This window comes from Plutella xylostella, chromosome 9 (assembly GCF_932276165.1).
Source record: "Plutella xylostella chromosome 9, ilPluXylo3.1, whole genome shotgun sequence".
In the NCBI taxonomy this organism is placed as follows: domain Eukaryota; kingdom Metazoa; phylum Arthropoda; class Insecta; order Lepidoptera; family Plutellidae; genus Plutella; species Plutella xylostella.
Window position 1 is genome coordinate 7,031,225 of NC_063989.1, and position 24,707 is coordinate 7,055,931.

The 24,707-nt window shown below is 40.2% G+C and overlaps 2 protein-coding genes across 9 annotated transcripts in view; one reads left to right on the forward strand and one right to left on the reverse strand.

The window, feature by feature from the left end:
* Nucleotides 1-183: 183 nt before the first annotated feature.
* On the forward strand, nucleotides 184-2,040 carry LOC105382870 (NAD-dependent protein deacylase). The gene is made up of 4 exons (XM_011552838.3): nucleotides 184-574; nucleotides 712-906; nucleotides 1,260-1,419; nucleotides 1,687-2,040. The coding sequence occupies exons 1-4, from the start codon at nucleotides 257-259 to the stop codon at nucleotides 1,890-1,892; spliced, it is 879 nt and encodes a 292-aa protein (XP_011551140.3). The 5' UTR covers nucleotides 184-256; the 3' UTR covers nucleotides 1,893-2,040.
* Nucleotides 2,041-3,057: 1,017 nt separating this feature from the next.
* LOC105382868 overlaps nucleotides 3,058-24,707 on the reverse strand; it is a 66,395-nt gene continuing 44,745 nt past the window's right edge. For 5 of the 8 annotated variants that reach the window (XM_038109611.2, XM_038109600.2, XM_038109605.2 and 2 more), the window contains 6 exons: nucleotides 11,504-11,672; nucleotides 9,526-9,552; nucleotides 8,080-8,205; nucleotides 7,418-7,537; nucleotides 6,763-6,818; nucleotides 3,058-5,189 (listed from right to left, as the gene is read on the reverse strand). In XM_038109611.2, coding sequence (XP_037965539.2) covers nucleotides 4,550-5,189; nucleotides 6,763-6,818; nucleotides 7,418-7,537; nucleotides 8,080-8,205; nucleotides 9,526-9,552; nucleotides 11,504-11,672 — 1,138 coding nt within the window. In that variant the 3' untranslated portion in view covers nucleotides 3,058-4,549. Of the gene's footprint in view, nucleotides 5,190-5,388; nucleotides 6,063-6,762; nucleotides 6,819-7,417; nucleotides 7,538-8,079; nucleotides 8,206-9,525; nucleotides 9,553-11,503; nucleotides 11,673-24,707 lie in introns of all 8 variants that reach the window. The other 3 variants (XM_038109655.2, XR_007266661.1, XM_038109618.2) reach the window with 3 other exon arrangements.

Consider the following 24,707-nt stretch of genomic DNA (forward strand, 5'->3'; position numbering starts at 1 on the left):
CAAAGAAGCAAAGTGAAGTGAGTAACAAGTCGTAACAAGTAAGCCCATAGAGTAGAAATTCATTGAAGTTATTCTGTGAAAACCCGCTCTGCATGTTATTATTCTAAGGAGTCGCCACAGAGTATTTGACATTACTCCTCATATTCTTCAATCACTGTCACTGTCACGCATGTAAATATTTTGATTCGGTTTTTTTAGGGCTTTTTTGTATTTTTTTATTATTTTGCTTTGATCTTAGAGTGCAATACTATAAGTTATGAGCTCATGTATGTTCTATAGAAGTTTAACCAACAACCTATTTTCAAAAGTAACTACAATTATGGCTAAAAGGCAGTCGAGTGACATGACTAAATTTAAAGAAGTACTGAAATCAGCTAAAAATGTAGTGATTCTATCTGGGGCCGGTATAAGTGCTGAATCTGGTATACCGACGTTCCGTGGGGCTGGTGGCTTGTGGAGGAAGTACCAGGCTACAGCTCTAGCCACGCCGGGAGCTTTCCGCGAGAACCCCAGTCTTGTATGGGAGTTCTATCACTACAGGAGAGAAGTGGCAGCAAAAGCGCAGCCTAATGCGGTAATTATATTATTATTATCAATACCTGCCCTTGACAAACATCATAAATATGCTTTTCCGACAAGTATTATGTAGTAGCAATAGTATTTTCTTCAATAATAAACAACCTCATCTCTACCATTCAACACTATTTTTAGGGTCATCTAGCAATAGCGAAATATGAAGAAAATCATGCTGAAGACAAAAACATTACAGTGATAACACAGAATGTAGATGGATTGCATGCTAGAGCGGGAAGCAAGAGCTTGGTGGAGCTCCACGGGAACCTGTACAAGACACGCTGCACCAAGTGCAAGGAGGTACTGGTGAATACAGACTCTCCTATATGTGAGGTAAGAGTAAGAAAGACTATATATTTTTATTTATCATAACACAACTTAAAATCTGATATAAAACTTTGTACCTGGTGAATTTGATGATGAGAGTCACTATTGGAGTAGTGCTGAGCATTCTTCATCAGAAGACAAATGCTATGTGTCTGATGTTGATGGTTATGAAACATATCAATCACAGACTTTTCTTGTGCTGGAAACACCCATGTATGAAAAATTATGCTAATCTATGTAGGTACAGTCTATATGTATGGAGCAGTGAAACCTGACCCCTCTCAGAGGATCAAGTTTACAATTGACTGTCTTATTTATGTACTATTTTATAAAAACTGAGATCCCCATTCTCTTTTCAGGCATTGGCTGGCAAAGGTGCACCTGATTCTGCCCAGATAGGTTCAGATATCCCTGTGAAATCTCTGCCCCACTGTCAGAAGGCTGCCTGCGGTGGACTGTTGAGGCCACATATAGTTTGGTTTGGAGAGGGCCTAGAACCAGAGGTTTTAAATAAAGCAGGTAAGATTCAATTTTTTTTAACCACTAATATAGTTGATGATATGCCCATACCCTGTAGGAACTGTTAATGCCTATATGTAATGGATTTAATATCTACTAAAACATCTAAAACATAATGGCAATGTAAAATTTGCCAACCACTGTCCAAGAGCTACACATACACACCCACAGAGTAAAAGCAATAATAAAGTTAAGAAATACAACATTAAAGACATACTTATTCCTCTCAAATTTTTTGTAAAACAGCCTTACATCTATCTATTCCAGAGGCGGCAATGTCAGCATGTGACGTGTGCCTGGTGGTGGGCACCTCCTTGGTGGTGTACCCGGCGGCCATGTTCGCCCCGCAGGCCGCAGCCCGGGGCGCCACCGTCGCTGAGTTCAACATCGAGCCCACACCTGCCACTCCGGAGTTCCACTACTACTTTGAAGGCCCCTGCGGTACTGTATTGCCTTTGGTTCTTAGTGATTAGGGAATAAGTAGGATGTTTTTATTTATCTTTTACTTATTAGGAAATCTGTTATATAGTAAGTAAGGGATAATTTGTGTGTATCTATTTATTATTTTATCGAATTTTAAGAAATATATTTCTGGTAATATAATAAAAGTTTTAAACTGTTTCCAATATGTTTCTGTTACAAATTGGTAGTTGGCATTCCATTGAGTAGATAGACCTTATTATTTTATGACTATAACTTTCTTTCTTTGGAGGTGTTGAGAGTAGGCGGTATTTTCAAAGCTTAGGAGCTTGTGTGTTGCTTGCTTATCAGGGACAAGGATGGAACTTACAGAACTACACCCCTAAATTTACTTTAAGGTCTTCGCGCATTATAACAACTCAACGGCGACTCGACTCTATGCTAGACATTGATATTTGAGATTTCGCCGTTGAGTTGTTATAATGTGCGAAGACCTTTAAATTAAAGATGCCCCGAATATTCGGCAATTATTCGGTATTCGGCCTATTCGGCCAGTTTTTTCAGTATTCGGTATTCGGCCGAATAGTGCGTACTATTCGGGCCGAATACCGAATAGTAAATCATGTAAAAAATGACTTGTTATTTTAATCGAAATTGTGTATTTATTTCCAAATCACAACATTTTAGTACTTAAAATTAATCAGTAGTAAGTTTTGCTGGATAAAAACGAGCATTTCAGCAAATTTTGGTGGCCCACGATTGCGCTTTTCATTGTAACCATCCTCAGAAAATAACCTCTCACTACAAATGCTACTTCCAGGTGAAGAAAGATAAGTTTTTGCAAATTTCAAAAGGAATGGGTATTATTTTTTGTTTGCTGACCACCGTAAGGATCGGCCATCCGATCTAGGCGAACTATTATCAAATAAAAATTCAACTCGTTTGCCACAGCATTCTGCCTCCTAATAATTAGCATTTCTCATATAATCTGTAGCGACTTCTTCAAAGCAGTTCCAGGAACAAAAAAAACAGGTTGTAGAGCCGAATATTCGGCGGCCGAATATTCGGCGCTTCGGCCGGCAGCGTCGCCGAATATTCGGTATTCGGTATTCGGCCAATTCACTATTCGTGGCAACACTACTTTAAATTCAAAATTTGCCTCCAATAGTAACCACTGATTGATTCGTTTTTGTTTTTTAAGCAATCAAAGTCAGAAGAGAAAATTAAAATTATTTATTAAAACAACTTCAGTGTTTAAAAATAATATTTTTTACTAAATATTGGGCTTATCCTTACAAAACTAAAGTAGGAAATCAGCAACATAATATAACAGATACTAGTAGCCATAAGTACATGAGTATAAGTAGTTTTATTGCACTTGTACAGGTATTGGTGTTATAAGATCTTTTAAATGGTTAAGTTAGTATACAGTTTTTTATTTAATTACTTGTGATAAATATTACATTATTGATATAAGTAGTTTTATGAAATTATTTTTATGGTAAATGTAAGTAATAAATACATATGATGTAGATGTCTAAATGATTACAAAAATACATAGCTAACAAATATTTCAGATTGATATAAGTACGTACCCAACTAGGCATCGACATTTAAGTACGCAATATGTAGGCGCCATGGAATATAATATTAATGATGGACTAAATAAGTTAATGATTACATTTAAAGTTATTACAAATCCTTTCTAAAATGATGCATTAAACCTTATTATAAAAATGCTTTGTCTATAGCCTTGTACCGTTTAAAACCTTTGGGTCCTCATAATACCGGGGAAATACTTAAGATAATACGAAAATAATTACAGCGATTGGTGTGGGTAGCCATAACGCACAGGAAGTAACAATTAAACTAAACACAAGTTCTTACAGCCACTCTTATCACATATAACAGCTTCAAAACCCTACTAGTTGTCTATCATAGAAAATCTAAGATAACAATATCGCCTGTATACTTTGTAAATTATAACTACATACATACAATATGTTCTGATAAACTACTGTACAGTACAGAGAGGTCAACGACGTAACTTAATATAATTTTATCAATAAAATAATAATAGTAAATAAAAAGTTTGCACTAAGCATCCTCGCATCCATTCATAAAGAATTTCATGTCAATAAGGGAGCCAATTTTCGCTTTCATAAAATAAAGTTTTTACCGCAAAATTGTCGAAAGAATCTATCTTACAAGATTCTTCAGTAGACAGAATGCCATGTCCTATAATGTCAGGATCGAGAATTGGCTCCCTGAAAGTAAATTATTAGCTAACACTGGGCTCACAAAAGGTTACATAGATATAATTTGGCATCCAATTATTGAACTTAGCTTAATAATACGAGTAGCCTTACAATGAGGGGAAATAAAACGTAAATGCGAACAAGCTTTGTCAAGCCCAACAAAGAAAGGGGCCTAGTTTCTCAAAGGGTTATTGAATGTAATAATAAATTTATCTTCAAGTCATCGATTTATAGAACGACACAAATAAAATATTTAGTTACTTTATAGACACGTCTTTCAGAAACTAGGGACCGTTCTACCAAAACAAGCACTCACTCTGAAGCCAATATCTATTGATTCTGTCCGTTCACACTTAAAGGCAAGAATAGAGAACCGAAAACGAAAAATATTCGCATTAAAAATCGAACCTTACGTATCCGTTGAGATCTATTCGAGTACTTAGCGTCGTATCTCATATAGCGCTCGCTTTTACATGTTTTGTTGTGAGAAACTTCTGTTCCAAGGACCTTCTCGGTATGCCGCTGGTTTTCTTCGGCGGAGAGTGTCCGGTGTAGTTGATGCTCGACGGCAGAGACTTGTAGCCGCCGTCGGAACTGTAGTCAGTGTCCGTAGACTGCCCGTTGAGGCTCGGGCTGTGTCTGTTCCCGTTCACACTCTCCTTGCTACTGATCCGTCCGTTGTACAGGTCCCCATACGACGTGTGATGTTTCATCACGTTGGACTCCTCGATCAGAACGTTTTTGCTGAAATTATTCGTTTCTCTCGTGGAGAAGACCTGGTTGTGAAAGTTCTCGATGGATTTCGATCTGGTGGAGTACATGTACGATCTCGGTATTGTCTTTTCGCCTACTGAGGAATCTCTTTTTATGTACCTTCTGTTTTCCGTGGAGATGGCTTGTATGTACTTGGAGCCGACTCGGCTGGTGGGCTTCAGAAGGGTGTCCTTTTTGTCGAGGTCGTCTCCGGAGAGCCCGTTTCTCCGGCCGGCGCCGCAGGTGCATTTCACAGGGATTCCGTTAGTCACTCTACTTTTAGTCTTTTGTGCTTCACTGTATGTCTGCAGCTTCCGAGCGTTCGGTTGTTCATTCCAACTGCGGGACAAAAGTGGAGGTGTTAGTTTCATTTCGCAATTTAATTATAAATTTCGTATGACTGTTGGGGTCTTTTCGGTTATTTAAGTATTTGTAGATTTTGTTCTATTTATATTTTAAGGCATGTATGAGCAATGTTTAAGATAAATTGACTTTTTAATCTTAAAATCTTATTTCTAGCCTAGTCTCACTCGCTCACCTTTATATTCTGGGATGGCAGCGTGTAACACAGAAAGTTATTTCATGATCAAAGAATATTACAAACAAATCCGATACGCGGCAAACAAAATAAACTCAATCGAAGAAAAATCACAACTACCCACAAAAACACCCTAAAGTTTTGCTTGCACACTTCGAAATACTTCAACAACGTGCAGTTAAGCCGGTGCTTAGCATAAAATAACTCTTTAGTATCAAAACCAATACCTTTTCAATAGCACCAATGCTAGATAAAATTATTTACAAGGTTAAATCTTGATATAGACATCTGTTAAATATTTAGAAATCTAAATTAAAGGCACAATTTTTTAGAACTTAAATAACTATCACTTCTAAATTGCCTATTTTCTATGATCACAACGTGAAAGAGTCACTAAAGCGCAAGATTGAATTTTAATGAAAACATGCTAAAACATCTGTTATTTTATTATTAAAACCTCCATCACTTATTATTTATTATAGCCGAGAAACTTTTGGCAATATTCATCGATATCTTTTTCGGTGGTTACATAGATGCCATCGGTATCGCTAGATTTGTACAGAAGATGCAACAAGCACATAACATTGACAGAGCAGAGGAGGCACACGGCCAACAAGCAATCGAACCAATCTACCTGATCCGACGAACGAACGCGGGAATTCCCCAAATGGAAACTGCACGTTCAATCCAACCAATTGTAATTTAGGGCAGCGTGTGAGGAATTAACAAGAAATGAAAATTTACATGAAGGAAATGATATTAATAAGCTGGATTACATTGATGGATAATTTAAAGAGATAATTCCAATTTAGCATGGGAAAGATGAAGAATTAGACGTGTTAAATGAACCCAGTGAAATAGGGGGTGATGAAAAATGCAACCCTACACATGGATGTTGGAGCAAAAGTCATTTTAGTATGCATGTAATGTTTGAAGGTGTAAATCCAATTAGTAAAATTTTGTGGTACAGTATTAGAAATGGTATTATGAATAGTGCTGTAATTAGGGCTAATGCGAGGTAGATAATGAGTGGGAATCATCGGAGGAATATATAAAAGCATGTTCTTTTGAGTTAAAATGATGTGCATTGTGTGTAAGAATGATTTTATGCAATCGACCGAGGTGATGATCAACCTAAAACAGATAAATAAAAAGAGAGATAGAAAGTTGCAAAGTAATATGATATCGATTTCAACGGAGGTCCAAGGTATAAAATAGCGTGTAAATCAGTTAAAATTAATGATCCGGAATACTGAAGTTGTTGTAAAAATATAAATTAGATTAAGATCTCATTAAATTCAATGACTTGGCGGTTTAATTTAATAATAACTTTACGATATTGTAGTACTTAAAGAAATTAAAACGTGTGTTTACCTCACTAGGCCGGAATTTTCGGAATTCGTTAGCGCAGTGCTCATCGGCGGCCGTAACTGAAACGAAAAAAGAAAATTATTATTAAATCGGATACAATGTACAGAAGAGATTGTCAACCAGACTAGAAAGTTGCATTCTGGTAAGAAAATAGAAATATGAGACAGTTCTTAATTAGTGGGAAAAGAATGTTAACTAGAAGATGATGTAGTGTAGAGTGTTAAAGAAAGAGCATTGTCCGGTCAGAATTCAGAAAAGAATGTCTGCAGAAGAATGAATTTGTCAAGTCATGAAACCTCAAGAATCTCTTAAGTTGTAGTTTCATCGATTTTAAAAACCTTGTGTAAATACATCCCGTGCTGCGTAACTCTTTGTGCGAGTTCTATTCTAGATTTCCCGATAGTCATCATGATCTAAACATCCATTGTTAGGCCTCTTCCAAGTAGCGCCACTATACCCTTCGTTCAACATCGGGCCTCTTGTCTAACGTCATCGGTTAAGCGGGCCGTAGGACATCCTGCGCAACTTTTGCCTCTACATTCGACAATTCGTTAAAAGTTACAGCCTGTCAATATTGTATGAAAGTTACTCATCGGTAGATAGAGTTATTGCTATATAACTGGCAATTAGTGGTACAGTTAAGAGAGAGTAACATTACCCTGTCAGTCTGCGTGGCGACGGTGCAGGTGTCGTCGGGGCGCGCGTCGTGCGTCTCCGCCATCTTGTGCATCTGCGACTGCAGCACCTTCACCAGCCGGTCGCGCTCCTCTAGCTGACTCTGGAAACGGAAACATGGATGTTAAATGTCGCATCATGAAAGATCACATGCCGGGGCATGTTGAATTTGTTGTTTGAAATGGAGGATGTCTTAGATGTGGTTCGGATTTAGTTGTGAAGTTAATGAGATTTTGTCATCTCTCTCTGCGAGGTCTCCTATGAGTCTCCCAGCCCAATACAATTTAATGTCTTCCAGCATCTCACTTCTTAAAAATTTGTACGTAACTTATTTCTACCTTTTGTTATCATGTTTACACGTGGCATTGTATTGTAATCCACTCCTGCGCATGGTCACTTAATACACATATCATACAAGTACCTATATGTATTTCAATAATATCGTTCGCCTTGTTTTAAACTGGATAAATCATTTAGGAGGCTCCTTCTGTGTAACCCTTCATGTATTTTTGCTATCGTGTATGATTATGAAGGATAAGAAAGAGGATAGCGTAAAATAGCGTGACATATATGAACATGACGCACAAAGCCGACCTTAAACAAGAGACAGGCTAGAAAGTAAAAGAGGCATGATTATGAACTAACCTGTAGATAGAGGATCTGTCTTCTCATTTCGGCGCAGGCGTCGGCGCGGAGCGCGGGGGGAGGGCGCCCGTTGGCGCGCGCGGGCGATTCCGCGCACACCGTCAACAACGGGTCGAGAGTTTCGCTCTGCAATGCGCATTGGTTACTTTATTAATGTGCGGAATTGGGCCGACGGTTGGAGTGAAAGTTTGCAGTATTTGTTAAGCTGGGTTTAGGTTATTTATCTCTGGAAGTTAAGAACTAGAAATAATAGAATTTTGGATAGTATTACTTTGGTAAGATTAATGATTTTAAACAATATGATTGAGAAACTGAGTAAGCTATGAAATATGTAATTTAAATTGGTTATGCAACAATTTCTGTGCGATAAAATGGCAACAGTAGCAGTGAACAGAACGGCAGTGATGCATTGAAAAGCCATAATAATAATAAAAAAATGAGTTTTTTTGCGGCGAGCGATCAAGCGTAACAAGTGTAACGGGATATTGTTGGCACTATAATCATTTCTGCATACCTAGTGGCTGGATTTCTTTAATATAATCAGCAGATAAAATAAATAATACATTCAAGTTTACGGCTCTTGGTAAACAGCCCTCTGATTATGGAGGCAGTAAGGCTTATTAATATCATCATGTAGGTTCACCAATAGCCACCCTTATCGATACGATCTTAATTATACAATATCCTGACCAGTAAAACTCGCATGCCTGACCTTATTATTTAGCATTGCGCTGATGACTGTATTTAAGCTTTCACGGTCTGACTGTATTCAGGACGCCCGCCAATCAGCGCCAAAGCTGATAATTATAATAACAGCGTGATATTCGCTTCGCAAATTTATTTTATGAATGTATTTGTTGTGCAAACCGCACATGAGGCTAATGTTTTTGTGTAGCTGCTAATTGTAGCAGTCACAGAAGGTACCGTTTTGTCATGTTAATTTGGTGTACCTGCTTCAAGTGTATTGTTGTGCATTTAAATAGATAATCATGTAAATGGCTTTTAAACATAATGGAAGAATTATTCGCAGTCGATTGTGTTACTTACCATACCACATACCATACCCATAACACAGGTTCTGCCTAGCTTGGGGTCGGATGGCCGTGTGTGAGATGTCCCCACATATTTATTTATTTATTTATTTACTTACATTTAACTTATTTTAGTTGTGATTTTACAATGATTACATAGTAGTTCTTTTTGGAGTTTTTTGGAGTTTATCTCCATCACGATCCCGGCCATATCCTTATGTAACGTATCATTTAAACATAGTTTAAAATATACACTCGTGAAACCCTAAAACATGCAGCGCAGAAACGAGCATAGTGCCAACATAGCCTTGCGCAGGCGCATGTGAAGGATCGCCGCAAAACAAACTCGTAAGCCATTGAGCTAATATTACTTAGTAATATTAGTTCAATATTTAATTAGCTCAGCGATACTCACACTCATCGAATGAAGCTCGTCCCCCGGCTAGCGGCGACAACGCGATGCAATCAAACAAATACACATTACAACACGCCAAACAATATGTGCCACTACAAGCCAGAACGCAAACAAAAACACGCTTGCGTTGGGTTATTATGGTACAAAATAAAACAAAGGAAATAAAAAATACTTTAAGAGGATAGGTAGGCTTATTTCCGGCGGAACTTGGAAAAATCGTTTTATTCAGGAAAATTAATAAGATGCTCTATTTTTTTACATGTTGTTAGAAAGGGGGTGAACTCGAAGGGTGTTTTCTAAACAACTTAATTTCTACGACTTACGAAAATTTGCGGAAAAAAATTGTTCTCCAAAGAAATTTCTTTGATTACGTGACTTTTACTACAGGTAGAATATTTTTTCCACGAATTTCCATAATTCGTTGAACAGAAGTTGTTCAGAATGACGAGCAGAGCCCCCTTTTGGTTTACCACTTTTGCAAAACCGTATTTTCCATGTTTGCTGGGAATAAGCCTTATTGGATGCTGAGGTTCATTCACTAAATATAAGTTGTATGATAAAACAATAATGCAGGCAAACAGTTTTTCAGATCATTTCAGTGTAGGATAAAATAAGTCTACTAATTAAATTAAAATTCATATCTACTCTAATTGAATAAACGGTGAAATTACGAAGCAACAAGTACTAAGAGGTTACGTAAAGAATATCCAAATGATTTCAGTTTTCCTGAAAACTACTCACAACTTGCGTGCTGTACTAGGAAAACATAACTTCATATCTCGTTTTTGTGTAACACATTGGAAGCAATAAATGTTATACTCCTCAATAAATATATTCAAATGAGCCTATTCTGCATAAATGGCTTCGCTTGACCACTATTGCAGGCAGGCACGAGTGAAGGTAACACACTGACGAAGACTAATGCGTTTACATGCCTTGCAGTTTACTGTTGTCTAAATGAGTTCTATGACCATGCTTTAATATTGTTATTTACATATTTTACACACAACTAAAGCATACTTTGTTATATTGTTGGATTTCTGAATTATCTTTAGACCCTGATCCGATTATACCATTAGGTAATGTGATTATAATGTAGGTACCTGTACATACCTGTAGGTGCTTATGACTCAGATATTTTCATATGATATCTCGTGATAAAATAAGTTATCTTCTGGTTATCAAGGAGATAAATTACAAAATCCAACAATAAAACTCGATAAATATTAAATTGATGGGAATAAAAAAAGGGTTGCATTCACATGTAACATTTTCTATATACATCTAATAATTTAGAGGTGTTTGAGAAATATTTGTGGCTTAGATGTGAGGAATCGAGCTTGGATTACAAGTAATAAGTTATTGATATATTGGATCACATATGCTTTGTGGTTTGCCAATATTGCCACTTGTAAACTTATTACGTTGTGAAACCGCTCTCAAGGTTGCACCAAAGATCATTGCATTTAATTTGACCAATTTAATTGGTGCAGAAATTAATATACACATGGTATTTCCAAGACTTATTGAGCTTCTAAGTAATTAATACAAACTACCTGATAGGCCGTCTCTTGTTACATGTATCTTTTTCATTGACGACATGGCATGTTAATAGACTGTGTTAAATGCCTCACTCAACACGGCACATACGAGTACACATTAACAAAAAAACTGATCTTTCTCCATTGAGTTCTTATAGCAAACATCTACATTATACCAAGAAATAAATTACTGACGGGTCACGCGAAACCCCAACATGATCACTGTGTTTGAGCTCCTAAGCTCTGTACTGTCTATAATATGCCTTACGTTATTTTCTGTCCACGTTTTCAAGAAACCACTATAGACACCATCTAAATTCATCAATAAACCGGACCTCTGCTATGATCTTCAGTGCAAACCCATCTTCCTTCCATCCATCAATCATCCCCACTCTATCTCCAACCTCGATCCCTGGATCACCAGCCTCGCATCATACCTCCTGTAACACTCGCTTGAGCTGCAGCAGAAGCGTCTTGATGTCAACGACATCCTGCAGTATGTTGGCGGGCGCGGGCGACGCGCTGCCGTCGCTGACGCCGGCGTCTGATGGCGTCTGAGCCCGCGAGCGCTGCAGCAGGCGCGCCGTGCGGACAGGCAGGCTGGCCCTGGAAGGGTGGAGAGGAAGCTGTTAGTGTTTGGGGTTTTGTGGTGTCTGTAGTGGGATTTTATTGGCTAATCATAAAGCCGCAGTCTCCAGGTCGAGGAATGTAGTATATATTGGCTGATGATAGAGCGGGTGATTGGCCCTGGAAGGGTCAAGGAATCTGTCAAGTTCTCGGGTTTCTAGAGGCTTGATTAGGAGAGGCATGTAGGCTATATTCATAAGTGGATTAGCGATGGAAAACTGGCTCTAGAAGGGGGGATATATGGTAGGAGATTGTGTTATGTAGGTACTTGCCGAAAGTTTTATGAATTGAAGATACAATACCAATAACTAAATGGATCCTTTAACGTTACGTTACCTATACCTAATAATACCTACGTACTTACTTATGAATCAGTAATTGGAACATTTAAATCCTACAGTACCTTCCTATATAACAACTTATTCATTAAAAAATCTGAATAATAACTTCCTTACTCAAATAAACATTTGTGGTATGATAATTTCGCTTGTGGTATAAAACTGCCGTTAAATCTGAAAGTTTAGTAGCTGCTACTACGTCACCACTGAGCTAAATCCATCGCATGACTCACTAAACGAATTAGCTAATTTAGGGCAATCGTAGACTTGTCAGGTGGGCGTGTAAAGGTCTTCATAACCCACCCTAATCCTAATAGAACCACCCCAGTTTAGCCCAGTTCAGGGCTTTTTATACCTTTTCAAACATGGCATTATCAACCCTATTCTAGGTAGGTCGTTTATTGACCTCTCTATTGTAGGTTGAACTGAAACTGAATAAGTCCAATGTTTCTAATCCAGCGAATGATGAAAAGTATTCCGAATATCCGCTGTTGCAATTATTGTCCAATAAACCGTGAAAATGAGCTAACAAGCTGTAGCTATGTAGCGTAGCTCTAGGCACGAGTGTAAACCACATAGAATATGAACAAATCACTATGGGCGGGCTGTTTAAACGCTGTAATTGTTTGATGAAGTCAGGAAATATCAATTGTATATTCGTATATAGTGTTCATGCGCCAGTGACCGCCGCCGCCGCTCCTACCCGTGTGTGAGGTCCGAGTGGAAGTGCCCACGTCACGCGGACCTCCGCTCTAATACGCAGCCTTGGAGCAGTTGTTAGACCAAATTTAATTTGCTAGTGGCCAAATGCACTATCAGAAATCAGATGCCGTCACTTGGCCTTCACTTGACTCAACTCGAGCATATGGGCATTGTGTGATAACTCCGATAATCCGAGTGCGCTGCACGAGCACCTCCGTCCATTGTTTCCATTTTTGGAACGTGTGAATGTTCGTGTATACCTTGTTGTGATCATACGATGGGGAATCAAAACAAACAAGTTTCCAAAGAACACCAAGTTTTGTAAACTGATAAACATTGCGACTTGTTCAATATGTGTTCATGTTATAGATTCGGCGCTATCACAGTGACCAACTCCTCACAAGATATCAACTTGGCAATTTATGATAACACCTTACAAACGAGCATATCAAAACACTTCACATTTAGTCCGAAATACAGAAAATAAAAAAATACACACTGGAGTTATTAGTACGAAAAAAAAGTAAGGCAAATGTAATGTAGAGCGGTCACGCCACGGTGGTGGGTCGCACCTGTAGAGCTTGGCGCGCTGGGAGCGCAGCGAGGGCGCGGGGCTGGCGGAGCGCGCGGGCTCGGCCACGTGCAGGTCCGTCTTCTGCCGCCGCGCGCCCAGCCCCGGGCCCGGCGGCGCGCTGGTCGACCCTCGCATCGCGCTAGACACTCTCGCGGCGCGCACGCACGCGCTCGACTGACGCGCGCCGCGTCGCCGCCGCCGCCGCCCCGCGGTATCGCCACCACCGCGGCACCTGCCCGGCTCTCGCAGTCTCGCGGCGACGACCCTACTCATTCATGCCGAACGCCGATCAGCACGCAGACTCTCGGTTACACTCTGTTTAGGATCCCGTTACTTATTAAACGCTCATCGATTCGATCCCCTTCGTCCGGCACATTACGGAACTGGCTCGCTCCGGCGGCGGCGGAGGCTGCGGACGGTGACATGCACCGCGCGCTGATTGGCCGGGGCCGCGGCGGGTGGCGCAGCCAGGTGTGTCGGAAAGGGAGAGCACGGAGCAATGATACAAATGAAATGTTGAGCGGCGTCACCGCGCCCGTCACGCTCGCTGGACGCGCCGCGCTAAACACTTTCTTCTGCACGTGATTTTGTTTATCATCGTCCCCGTGACACGTTCCCCTCACTTCTACTGCTTCCACATTACAAGATCCTACACCGACTTGTGCTAATATGATTGGATTAGCGAATTAACGCGAGTATGTGTTGAGAATTAGTATATATCTGCTGTGCGTTTGTTTGTTTTGCGCGAGTCGCGTTGCCGGCGGGCCGAGGGACTGGCTCCTCGGTCTCCGCCGCCCGCCCCGCGCATGCGCGCACCCGCTCGATAAACAGACCCCGCGTTAGCTCCCAGCTGATTTATTAGATGTGCAGCTTTCATTGCATCCCCCTAGCGCTTAGCTATGTATACGTAGGTATATCGCTTCAATCTGTGCGTTAAACCCGTACGACTGTTTTATACTGTAGGAAAATTAAAATATTCCGTAACGTGCCACGTTTTCCCCCAGATAGCGACACAATTCAGTCCGTGCAGTAAAACAAAGCGATACATGTATTTTAATGCGCTGAAAGTCGGCGACTTATGCGTGTATTACACACAGGGAAATAGTTTCCCACTGGCGCACAAAGAGCGGAACACCTCACTAACATATTTTCGCACAGAAGAATTTAGGGCAAAGGTAATACGATTGACGATATTGTTTTAACCACCCGATGAAGTATAACGAGTGAAGTTAGAGTAAAGACTGAAAAGTTCGTAGCGTCTGCGACCCGCAACGTCGTCACGGGCCCGCATCCAGCAGCCAAGCGAGACGCCATTGTCAAAAGTATACGGTAATTGTTAGACGGTAAATCACAGGTAATTGAAGAACCGTTCCGAAATTACAGCTGTCTGGATCTGTCAAGCATATATGTGCTGTGTCAGCGTTAAATAACCTTTCCCGCATGGGCTGGCTACAAGTGCTCGTAAGGTGCGTTAGTCGGATGGAAATCGTCATCAGCATTAAGCCCTACATTCCTTTCGTACTTGCCGTCATCAATCACAGTCGGCGGGCGGCCGGCGACGCTTCAATAGGGAAAGCAAAACTCATGTTGATGAGTTCATCTGACACCTGACTGCCGTACAACTTGACGGCGAGATGGGATGAGAACTCATGTATGGCTATTAACTTTTTTAACTTGTAACTTTGTATTAATGTAATTTTACTTTATGCTGCCTTGATCAACTTATACATTTACGTTTTATTGTTTCTTATCATTATTAGTTATTGCAATCAGGCACAGTCGCGTAGGATTCGTTTAATTTAATTTAATAAATTTGCGTGGAGTCGCGTATTTATGTAACTACATGTATATTGAAACAATAAGGTGATATGCATATTATGGTTACACGGAGGTAGGCACCTTATTTATAATCCGAGGGGCAACAACCTCAGGTGCCGCAGAAATTCGAAACTTGCTCGTTGAATAAAATAGAAACCAGTACCGCCATACACATTTTAGCCTTTTACGATAAAAATACAAAAGAAAACAGGACACTCTTTATATTCACAGCTGAAGTGTTGGCCGTAAATAGAGAAGCAAGTACAAATATCAAGTTACTTGAGGTTGGATTTGGTTTAAACGGCATCATATGGATTGCGCCCGCGTCCATTACATTTTTCTAGCCATCAATCTAAAACCGATATGATGAGTTGATGACTGATTGACAACCAAAGCCGAGGCCGTTGCCATATTATGACTATTTATGACGCAAACTTCCTTAGATTTCAGTTGAGCTGCTGGCAAAAGTGCAAACACTTTCAGACATTTACTTATTTGTGACCTAAAGTAAGGCCCTGACCGCGCCAGCTGTGAAATTGACGGTTTCCTGCTGACATTTACTTACTTTAAACTTTAAATACATACTGCTACTTTATAACAAAAAAAAACAAAACCCATAAGTATCTACCTTTCTTTTTTTAGTGAAAATCTAGTCATTAGGTACTTTGTGACGGTGACCGTGAATTGGTTATGGTTGTGGAGGGTAATCATTCTTAGATTTAAGCTTGATACCTACTACTTTCTTTGCGTCTTGTGGCGGAAAATAACTAAAGATTTTTTGTACATTATTAAATATTTTGGTAATAACTCCGCCTTTCTAAGCAAATAATTTAATTACCTAAAAGTTGTTGGCTGAGTCATCTCCCAATCCTATCTACAGACAGAGTAGGCGGGAGTTTTAACCTGGACCGTTATAAGCAGCAATACCTACATCACGACCATGTTAAATATTAAACATACCTACTTAGTTTATTTTTATAATTATATATAACAGAATTCGACTATCAAGTTATTTTGCAAATTTTAGAACACAAACTTACTGAAAGTTGATTTTCCTTCAGTGTGATACCCAAAATTTGTTACATAAATTATCTTGATCATTTACGTAAATACTCGTATTGTGAACATTCTCTTCAACACAGACTCACTACAGAACTTTGGCAACATTTAATAATATAGCACCGAACTGATATAAATCACTATTAGGTAACTTAAAAAGAAATAAATCAATAAAAGTATAAACTCACGAACCTGTCTCGATTGCTATGATATTTATGAACTTTTTGTGCACCTAAAAAGTAGTTTTTTTATTACCAACACTGGCAGATTTTATTATGCAAATGAGCTTTATTACGCTTATGTAATGTGGGTACGCCCGTAACCCTTAACATAAATTAAGCTGTAATACCCCATTTACACTCTCGCACGAGTGGCGAGGCGAGCGAGGAGGCGAGGGGCGAGGCGCGAGTGTGAACAGACGCTCGTGGCTCGCCTCCTCGCTCGCCTCGCCACTCGCGGCGCTCGCGTCCGGAGCGGTTTTTGGGGCACGAGTCAAAGGAGCTCGCGTCGGGCTCGCGTCGCACGCGAGCGGGTGTTTACAGGTACAATCGGTTAATAGGTACCCAAAATGGAAATTCATAGCCTGTTTTTAACCCTTTACCCACCCTTGGAGGTGGAATCAAAATTTGAAAAAAATGGGATCTCAACCCAATACAAAAAAAAAAGAATTTTCAAAATCGGTCCATAAACGGCGAAGTAATGGGTGATCATACATAAATTCTTTATTGTTGCGGCTAAAACTTCGACGTCCTCCATCGTTGCTAGCTCAAAGACAACTGAACCAGGGGGGGGTCAGTGCCTTAGTGGCTGAACTTTTAGTAGAAGGTAGTGCCATCTCTTTATATTACTCTTATTACCAAAAAAGATGTAAGATGGCGTTATGAACAAGACCATAGAACAATAACAAGACACATAGATAAGTAGTATTTGAATGTCAACATTGTCATGATCTATGGCTATTATGAAGAAATTGCGTGTCAGTGTCAGTTCAGTTGTCTTACAATGTCTCGCAAATAACATGTTTAATTTTTGTAAATAAAAGCCTATATTCTCGGTTTATCGTTATTTATAAATTTTATAAACAAATAAAAATGATGTGTCAAGAAAAAGCATCTTTATCCGCTAAAAGTGTTTTTATGAAATTCTTGCGACTTAACAGATTCCATATGGATCCAGGTTCCACGTGGTTCCACGGGAACCGAGCTGAAATGACGGCACTGGCAAAGAGCGTTCGACATCTTCATATCCGCTGAAGATTAAAATACTATGTGTACCAAACTGATAAATGTCGTCAAAGATTTGCCTCGCGAGGATAAATGATGCACTATTATCTTGGACGAAATGACTTTATCACCACAAGTGCATTATGATGCCACTAGGATCAATTGAAAGGATTTGCTTCTCTTGGGAAACATTAAACTAGCAAAACAGGAATTGGTTTTCATGGTGAAAGGAATAAAAAGGAATACACACACCCACTCGCATATTATTTTACAAGTGACATGAACAAAACTGAACTGAAACATTGTTATATGCGAGGTAATAAATAATTATATAATAATTAGTTTTTTTATTTATTGGTGCATGTAGGTAGGTACATAAATAGATTGAACTTACATTTAGCTAATAAATGTAATAACTGTTGTGTGGTGTAACTCTCTCTCTCAGCCTTCTGTAGTCCACTGTTGGACATAGGCCTCTCCTAACGATCGCCACCCCAAACGGTCACCCGCCATCTGCATCCAGCGGCTTCCCGCTACCTTCCGCAGATCATCAGACCAACGGGTTGGGGGGGCGACCGACACGCCGTTTGCCGACACGGGGTCTCCACTCCAGAACCTTTCTACTCCAGCGGTCGTCGGCTCTGCGGGCTACGTGGCCAGCCCATTGCCACTTCAGCGTGCTAATCCTTTTGGCTATGTCGGTAACTTTAGTTCTCCTGCGGATTTCTTCATTACGAATCCTATCTCGCAGGGACACGCCTAACATAGCCCTTTCCATAGCACGCTGAGCAACTCTGAGCTTGTGGATAAGCCCTTTGGTGAAGCACCACGTCTCGGCTCCGTAAGTCATCACTGGCAACACGCACTGATTGAAAACTTTTGTTTTCAGACATTGAGGTATGTTTTCAGTGAAGATGTGTCGTAATTTCCCGAACGCTGCCCATCCGAGTTGGATTCTACGAGCTACCTCTTTATCGAAGTTGGATTTACCTAATCGGATCACTTGTCCTAGGTAGGGATACTGATCGACAACTTCGATGGTGACACCTCCTACAGTTACGGGCGATGATGAAACATGTTCGTTCGACATGACCTTTGTCTTGTCCATGTTCATTTTCAGCCCAACTTGTTTAGAGGCATCATTGAGGTCTGTGAGCATTTCGCCTAACTCCTCCAGCGTTTCCGCCATAATCACTATGTCATCAGCAAATCGTAGATGAGAGATATATTCGCCATTGACGTTAATGCCCAGTCTTTTCCACTCTACAAGCTTAAAAACATCTTCCAGTGCACAGGTGAACAGTTTCGGAGAAATAACATCTCCCTGTCTCACGCCCCTTTGCAACTGGATCGGTTTTGTGCTATGTTCGTGTAATCGAACTGACATTGTGGCAGCATTGTACATACATCTCAACACCTCGATATAGCGATAGTCTATATGGCACCGCTGAAGGGATTGAAGCATCGCCCAGAGCTCAATAGAATCAAAGGCTTTCTCATAGTCCACAAACGCTAGACATAAAGGTAGATTATACTCCTCGGTCTTCTGTATAACCTGCCGAAGCGTGTGTATATGATCTATGGTACTATAGCCTTTTCGGAACCCGGCTTGTTCGGGTGGCTGGAAGTCGTCGAGTCTTTGCTCGAGACGATTCGTAATAACCCTCGAAAACAGCTTGTACACATGGCTCAGAAGTGCAATGGGTCTATAATTCTTCAATAGGGCTTTGTTGCCTTTCTTGAAGAACAAAGTCACTACACTTCTGCTCCATGCCTCCGGGCTTGTGCCTTCGAGTATGACGGAATTAAACAGCCTCCGAAGTGCTATTAAAATCGGTCTACCGCCGGCTTTCAGAAGTTCTGTCGTTATTCCATCATCTCCCGGAGCTTTGTTGTTTTTTAGCTGTTTGAGAGCTATACTAATCTCGTCTAGACTGACGTCCGGAATATCTTCGGTATAGTGTCGGGTGAGTGGCGCTCGGCTGTCGTGAGCACCGCTGGTAATAGGGTTTTGTGTTGTGGTGTATAACTGTCCGTAGAATCTCTCAATTTCTCCCAGAATTTCGGGCACTGATGAAACGGTGTTGCCAGTGTCGGTCTACAGTTGGGTCAACAGAGTCTGCCGAACAGGTCGATCTCTAGCAAAGACTTTGGAGCCCTTGTTTTGCTCTATTGCGTCTTGAATGCGCTTGCAATTGTAGCGTCTCATATCGCAACGTCTTGCTTTGGCGATCTGTCTGTTTAGACGTCTGTATTCGACCATATCAACTGAAGACTGCAACCTCATTTCTCTCCGTTCTCTTATGAGACTCAGAGTCCCATCTGAGAGTTTTTGAGGTCCTCGGTTGGTTCGGGACGAAAAATATTTCGATCCTACCTCTCGGACAGTTTCCACAAACCTATTATTTAAATCGTCAACTGTAACGCAATTCTCTAAATATATCAGGCGGTCGCAAAGCTCAGACTGAAAGCTTTCGGGATCCTGGATTTGAGCAGGAGTAGGACGGAGCGTGGACTTCATTAGACGGGAGCGTTCTATTTTGCAGTTTATATTCAAAGTGCCTCTTACGAGTCGGTGATCGCTGCCGGTCTTAACCCTACTGATCACTGAGACATCATTGAATATGTGCTTCTTATCCGTCAATATGAAGTCGATCTCGTTTTTAGTCTTCCCATCGGGGCTAATCCACGTCCACTTCCTTTGTGGCTTCTTCTTGTAGAAGGAGTTCATCATATAGAGGCCCTCCTTCTCCAAGAAGTCAGCCAGCATTTGCCCACGATGGTTCCGGACTCCAAATCCATGTGACCCCACTTTCGTCTCGCCGCCTTCTTGTTTTCCGAGTTTCGCGTTAAAGTCTCCCATCACCACCGTGAAATGAGTAGTGAGCTTACGCAGGGCAGACGATACGTCTTCATACGCAAGTTCGACCTCATCATCGGTGTGCTTAGATGTGGGTGCGTAAACCTGTATGACCTTCATTGAGTATCGTTTAGATATTCTCAGGATGAGGTACGCAACCCGTGTCGACACACTTCCGATTTCAACGATGTTGTTGACGAGGGACTTGTTGACGATGAACCCGACACCCCCTTGGGACAGTTGGTCGCCCTCCCGGTGGTACAGCAAGTTTCCGGACTGGAGAATTTCCGTATCCTCTCCCTCTCGTCGGACTTCGGATAACCCTATAATGTCCCATTTTAACTTGCTGATTTTAACTTGGTGACTTGGTAACGTGGTGTAACTACGTTAAGGCAAATATGTCTTACTATCTGTTCCCGCGCGCTTCGCTTCGCCTTAAAAAGTTTTCCCGTGGGAATTCCGGGATAAAAAGTAGCCTATGTTCTTTCCCAGGGTGTAGACCGTATGTATACCAAATTTCATTCAAATCCGTTCAGTAGTTTTGGCGTGAAAGAGTAACAGACAGACAGACAGACACAGTTACTTTCGCATTTATAATATTAGTTAGGATAGTAAGGATTAGGATATCATTATAGATTGAAGTTAATACAATCCTTACTCCTTACTAATATTATAAATGCGAAAGTAACTGTGTCTGTCTGTCTGTTACTCTTTCACGCCAAAACTACTGAACGGATTTGAATGAAATTTGGTATACATACGGTCTAGACCCTGGGAAAAAACATAGGCTACTTTTTATCCCGGAATTCCCACGGGAAAACTATTTAGGGCGATGCGAAGCGCGCGGGAACAGCATATATATACAGGGTGTCCCAAGGGCACCCTGTATGTATGTACAATGAGGCTGAGAAATAAAAAGAGATGGCGCACGATCAGTATGACGTATAGAGTATGACAAAAAACTCCTCGAGATGGCGCTCTTTTCACAATTATTTATTTTTTCTCTATGAACTGAACTCTGCACGAGAGTGTAAACACCCACTCGCGTCGCACGCGAGTGGGTGTTTACATTCGCGCCTCCGCACGAGTGACGAGGCGAGCGAGGAGGCGAGGGCCGAGGCGAGAGTGTAAATGGGGTATAAGATATTAAACTATACTTTTACCCATCCTACATTATTTGTTCCATTGGTCCTGGATACAGAATGGCTCTGTAATGATAAGATAATGATGTGCATCAAAAAATTGTGACCTCATCGATGTTTCATTTGCTTAGATTTCTTTTGAAAAATACTTATTTACATTTACACGCCTTAGAACTGTATATTAATTTGAAACTGTTCCCCTGATTTTACAAAAATAAGTGGGCATACCGAAGAGGATCAAACATGTAAGTGGTGAAAGTGCATCCTGGGTGAGCGGATGTACGCCGCGGAGTCGGGACGTAAATAACTGCATAAGATAAGTAGGCGACATATTACAGCCGAAAAGTAAACATTTCAATATTTTTGTTCAACGGTTTCCTTTTCGAAATCGGGTTGTTCAGACACTACCTACTAACAGAATTCTCTTATTTTACCATTAGGTATATTGATTTTCGTTTCGCAGTTTGAGTTTTACCTCTGTGCTTGTCCGTTGAGCATGGTGACCACATGAGCAACGATGCCCTTGGCGGGCGCCTCCCGATCCAGCATCAGCCCCGGCTTGTCCATCTTCATCACTGCACTACACTGCCAACCACCTACTTATTGATGATGTCCTGGTACCTAGTGTGTCTATTGGTGCCACGCGTCACTTCATTGTCCTCTCACTACACTAAACTTGGGACAACCTTACTCCTGATGATGTCCTGGTACTTAGTATGTGGCTATTGATATCACGCGTCACTTCATTGCCCTCTCACTACACTGCACTATAGACTACCTGATGTTGTCCTGGTACCTAGTCAGTGGCTATTGGTCTCACTCGTCACTTCGTTGTCCTCTGAGTGTCAATTGCAATCGTTTTGGTCAGTGTAAATTTCTAGGCGTAGTTGAATGTTTTGATTGGTTTATTTCAGTGGAAATACGTGATCGATGACTATTACGACCTTTGGAGTTGGGTTTTAAAGTAAATACTTACTACCTAGTCAGAGAAACTGCCAGCATTGGCCAATAAACTGTGGAATTAACACTAGAGTGGGCGCGTGGGCTACAGGTGTAGACCAGGGTATCATTTTGTTGTAAATATCTAGAACGCACGGCACTAGCGCTCCGTCTCCCCGTGTATTCCTTCCTCACGAACCCCCGCGTGACCCAGCAGCGTGCCCACTGTCTCGGCACACGGACACCTGAGGAGCACAGCGGCTAAAGTTGCTGGGCTACGTATGTAGCCCGCGCGACCGTTCTAGGTAAGTGTTTTTCTGATTTTCTGTTTTATTTCTTAGATTAAATATTTTTTTATGCACATTTACGTTAATGTGAAATGTATAATCATATTACTTGATAGTTTTTTTTACTTTGTTAGTTCTATTTTGGACTAAAGACACAAAAAAATCATTTGAATCATTTTAGGTAATAATGGCGGTGAACGAAGGTCAAATTCGGAAATGGCTTATGGAAGACGAGGACAATAGTGATAACTTGAAGGAAAGCGAAGAAGTAGGTCCTATGGAACCGTTAATTCTTTCCGATAATTCTCATTTATCGCAGAGTGAACAATAAGTAGAAGATTTGGACGAAGATGATGTGATGTGAAGGTACCATCATCATCATCAGTTTTGATCAGCTACAAGTCCCGGTATGGTATGAAATGGAGTAAATTTCCACCATCTGCTACTATATTGTATCCTATATTGTAGGAAACTATGATCAGTTTATAAGTTTTGTGTCCTAAACTAAAAAAAATATCTAATTTGTGCGATGGTCTCAAATAATATCGATATTTAGAAGTATGTTTTTGTTTGTTAATAACTTTGTTAAAATTAGAAAATTTTCATACGTTTTTTACTTTAAAGTTTAAAAAAAATATGATAGTTGAAATATAGCAAAGTGTTTTACTTTTCAATCAAATATCTGTGCTTATGAGGCATTACAAATGGGCTACATATGTAGCCCGCGCGACCATCCCAGGAGTTAAATGAGCGCGCCTACTCTAGTGTTAATTATGCTAAACCGACGATAATTCGCCGCACAGAAAATTTGCTTACCAACCAGGGATAACAAGAGTCTACGTTTCAGTCGATTACGGTTTCAACACTAAATTGCGAAAGCCACAATTTTTGTTAAATCTTGCCTGCAAAATGCTACCAATTTACCCTACCAATTACACTTTCAACAATGCATTTTTAATCGAGTCTGAGAACTTTAAGAATTAAGGTAATGCGTGCAGTTGACCAAAAATTTCACAATTTACTATCTAACATTTTTAATAACAACTGAAATTCTTAAAACATGTCTATGCATTAAAGCTACTACATATTGAGTCAGTAGGTACTTATCAAATTATGTTCAATTGATTTTATACATTTACATCAGTTTATAACAATATTTTTTCTACATAAACTACTAATAAAGCCATAAAAAGTATGTATTACAAGAATGATTCTCATCTACCTACTATTTATACATGCGTATGATGTATTTAACACAATTAACTAGATGTGCAGGAGTAAAAAAATGTAAGGCCCGTTTAGAATAGCTACATGTATGCACTACTTAATTAAGATGCTCGACAAGCAACGGTAATTCGCAGTTTCAGAACGGAACTATAAAATGTTAAAATAAATCTGAAACTTTACAGTTAACTTTTAAAAGCGGAAGAATAGATTTTATCTTTATCTTCTAGCACTCACGAGTCTTCTAAACTATCAGAGGCATCAGAAACTTCACACATTGTTGTTATATATTAAAAATAAACGTCAGTTTCGCACGATTCAAAGAAATTTAACAAAAATCGCGTCGATGTTTATCGCCTTATGTCCGGACTGCGTGTTTGTGCTATTCAATGTTGTCATGGTTACCGATTTTGGACAACAATACCGCCCCAACTTCAATGCAGACAAACCTTTAAGGATCATTTACACCCTATAGATATTTTTTTACTCTGCACAGATGGGTAGGTACTTGTTCTATTTTTTTAGCTACAGGAAACTCGGCACTTTATAGCACAAACTTTTTAAGAAGCCTATACTATAATAGGTATACTGTAATATTTAGTGGGGTTGGTGGATATGCTATTGAATACTGATAAATAAAGATATACAGATGTAGGTAAGTACCTAATCCTAGTAGCTTTTTTATCAATCCTAATATCTACCTACCTGCTTCAATAATAAACGGTCGCAATTTCGTAATGATAATCTATTATCGATCTATGGGCATCTGGGTGTAGTCCAGTCTATATTTATTTTGGTTATCTACCCACCACTTCAAGTTGGCTATTAAGTATGCATTTTGAGTGTGC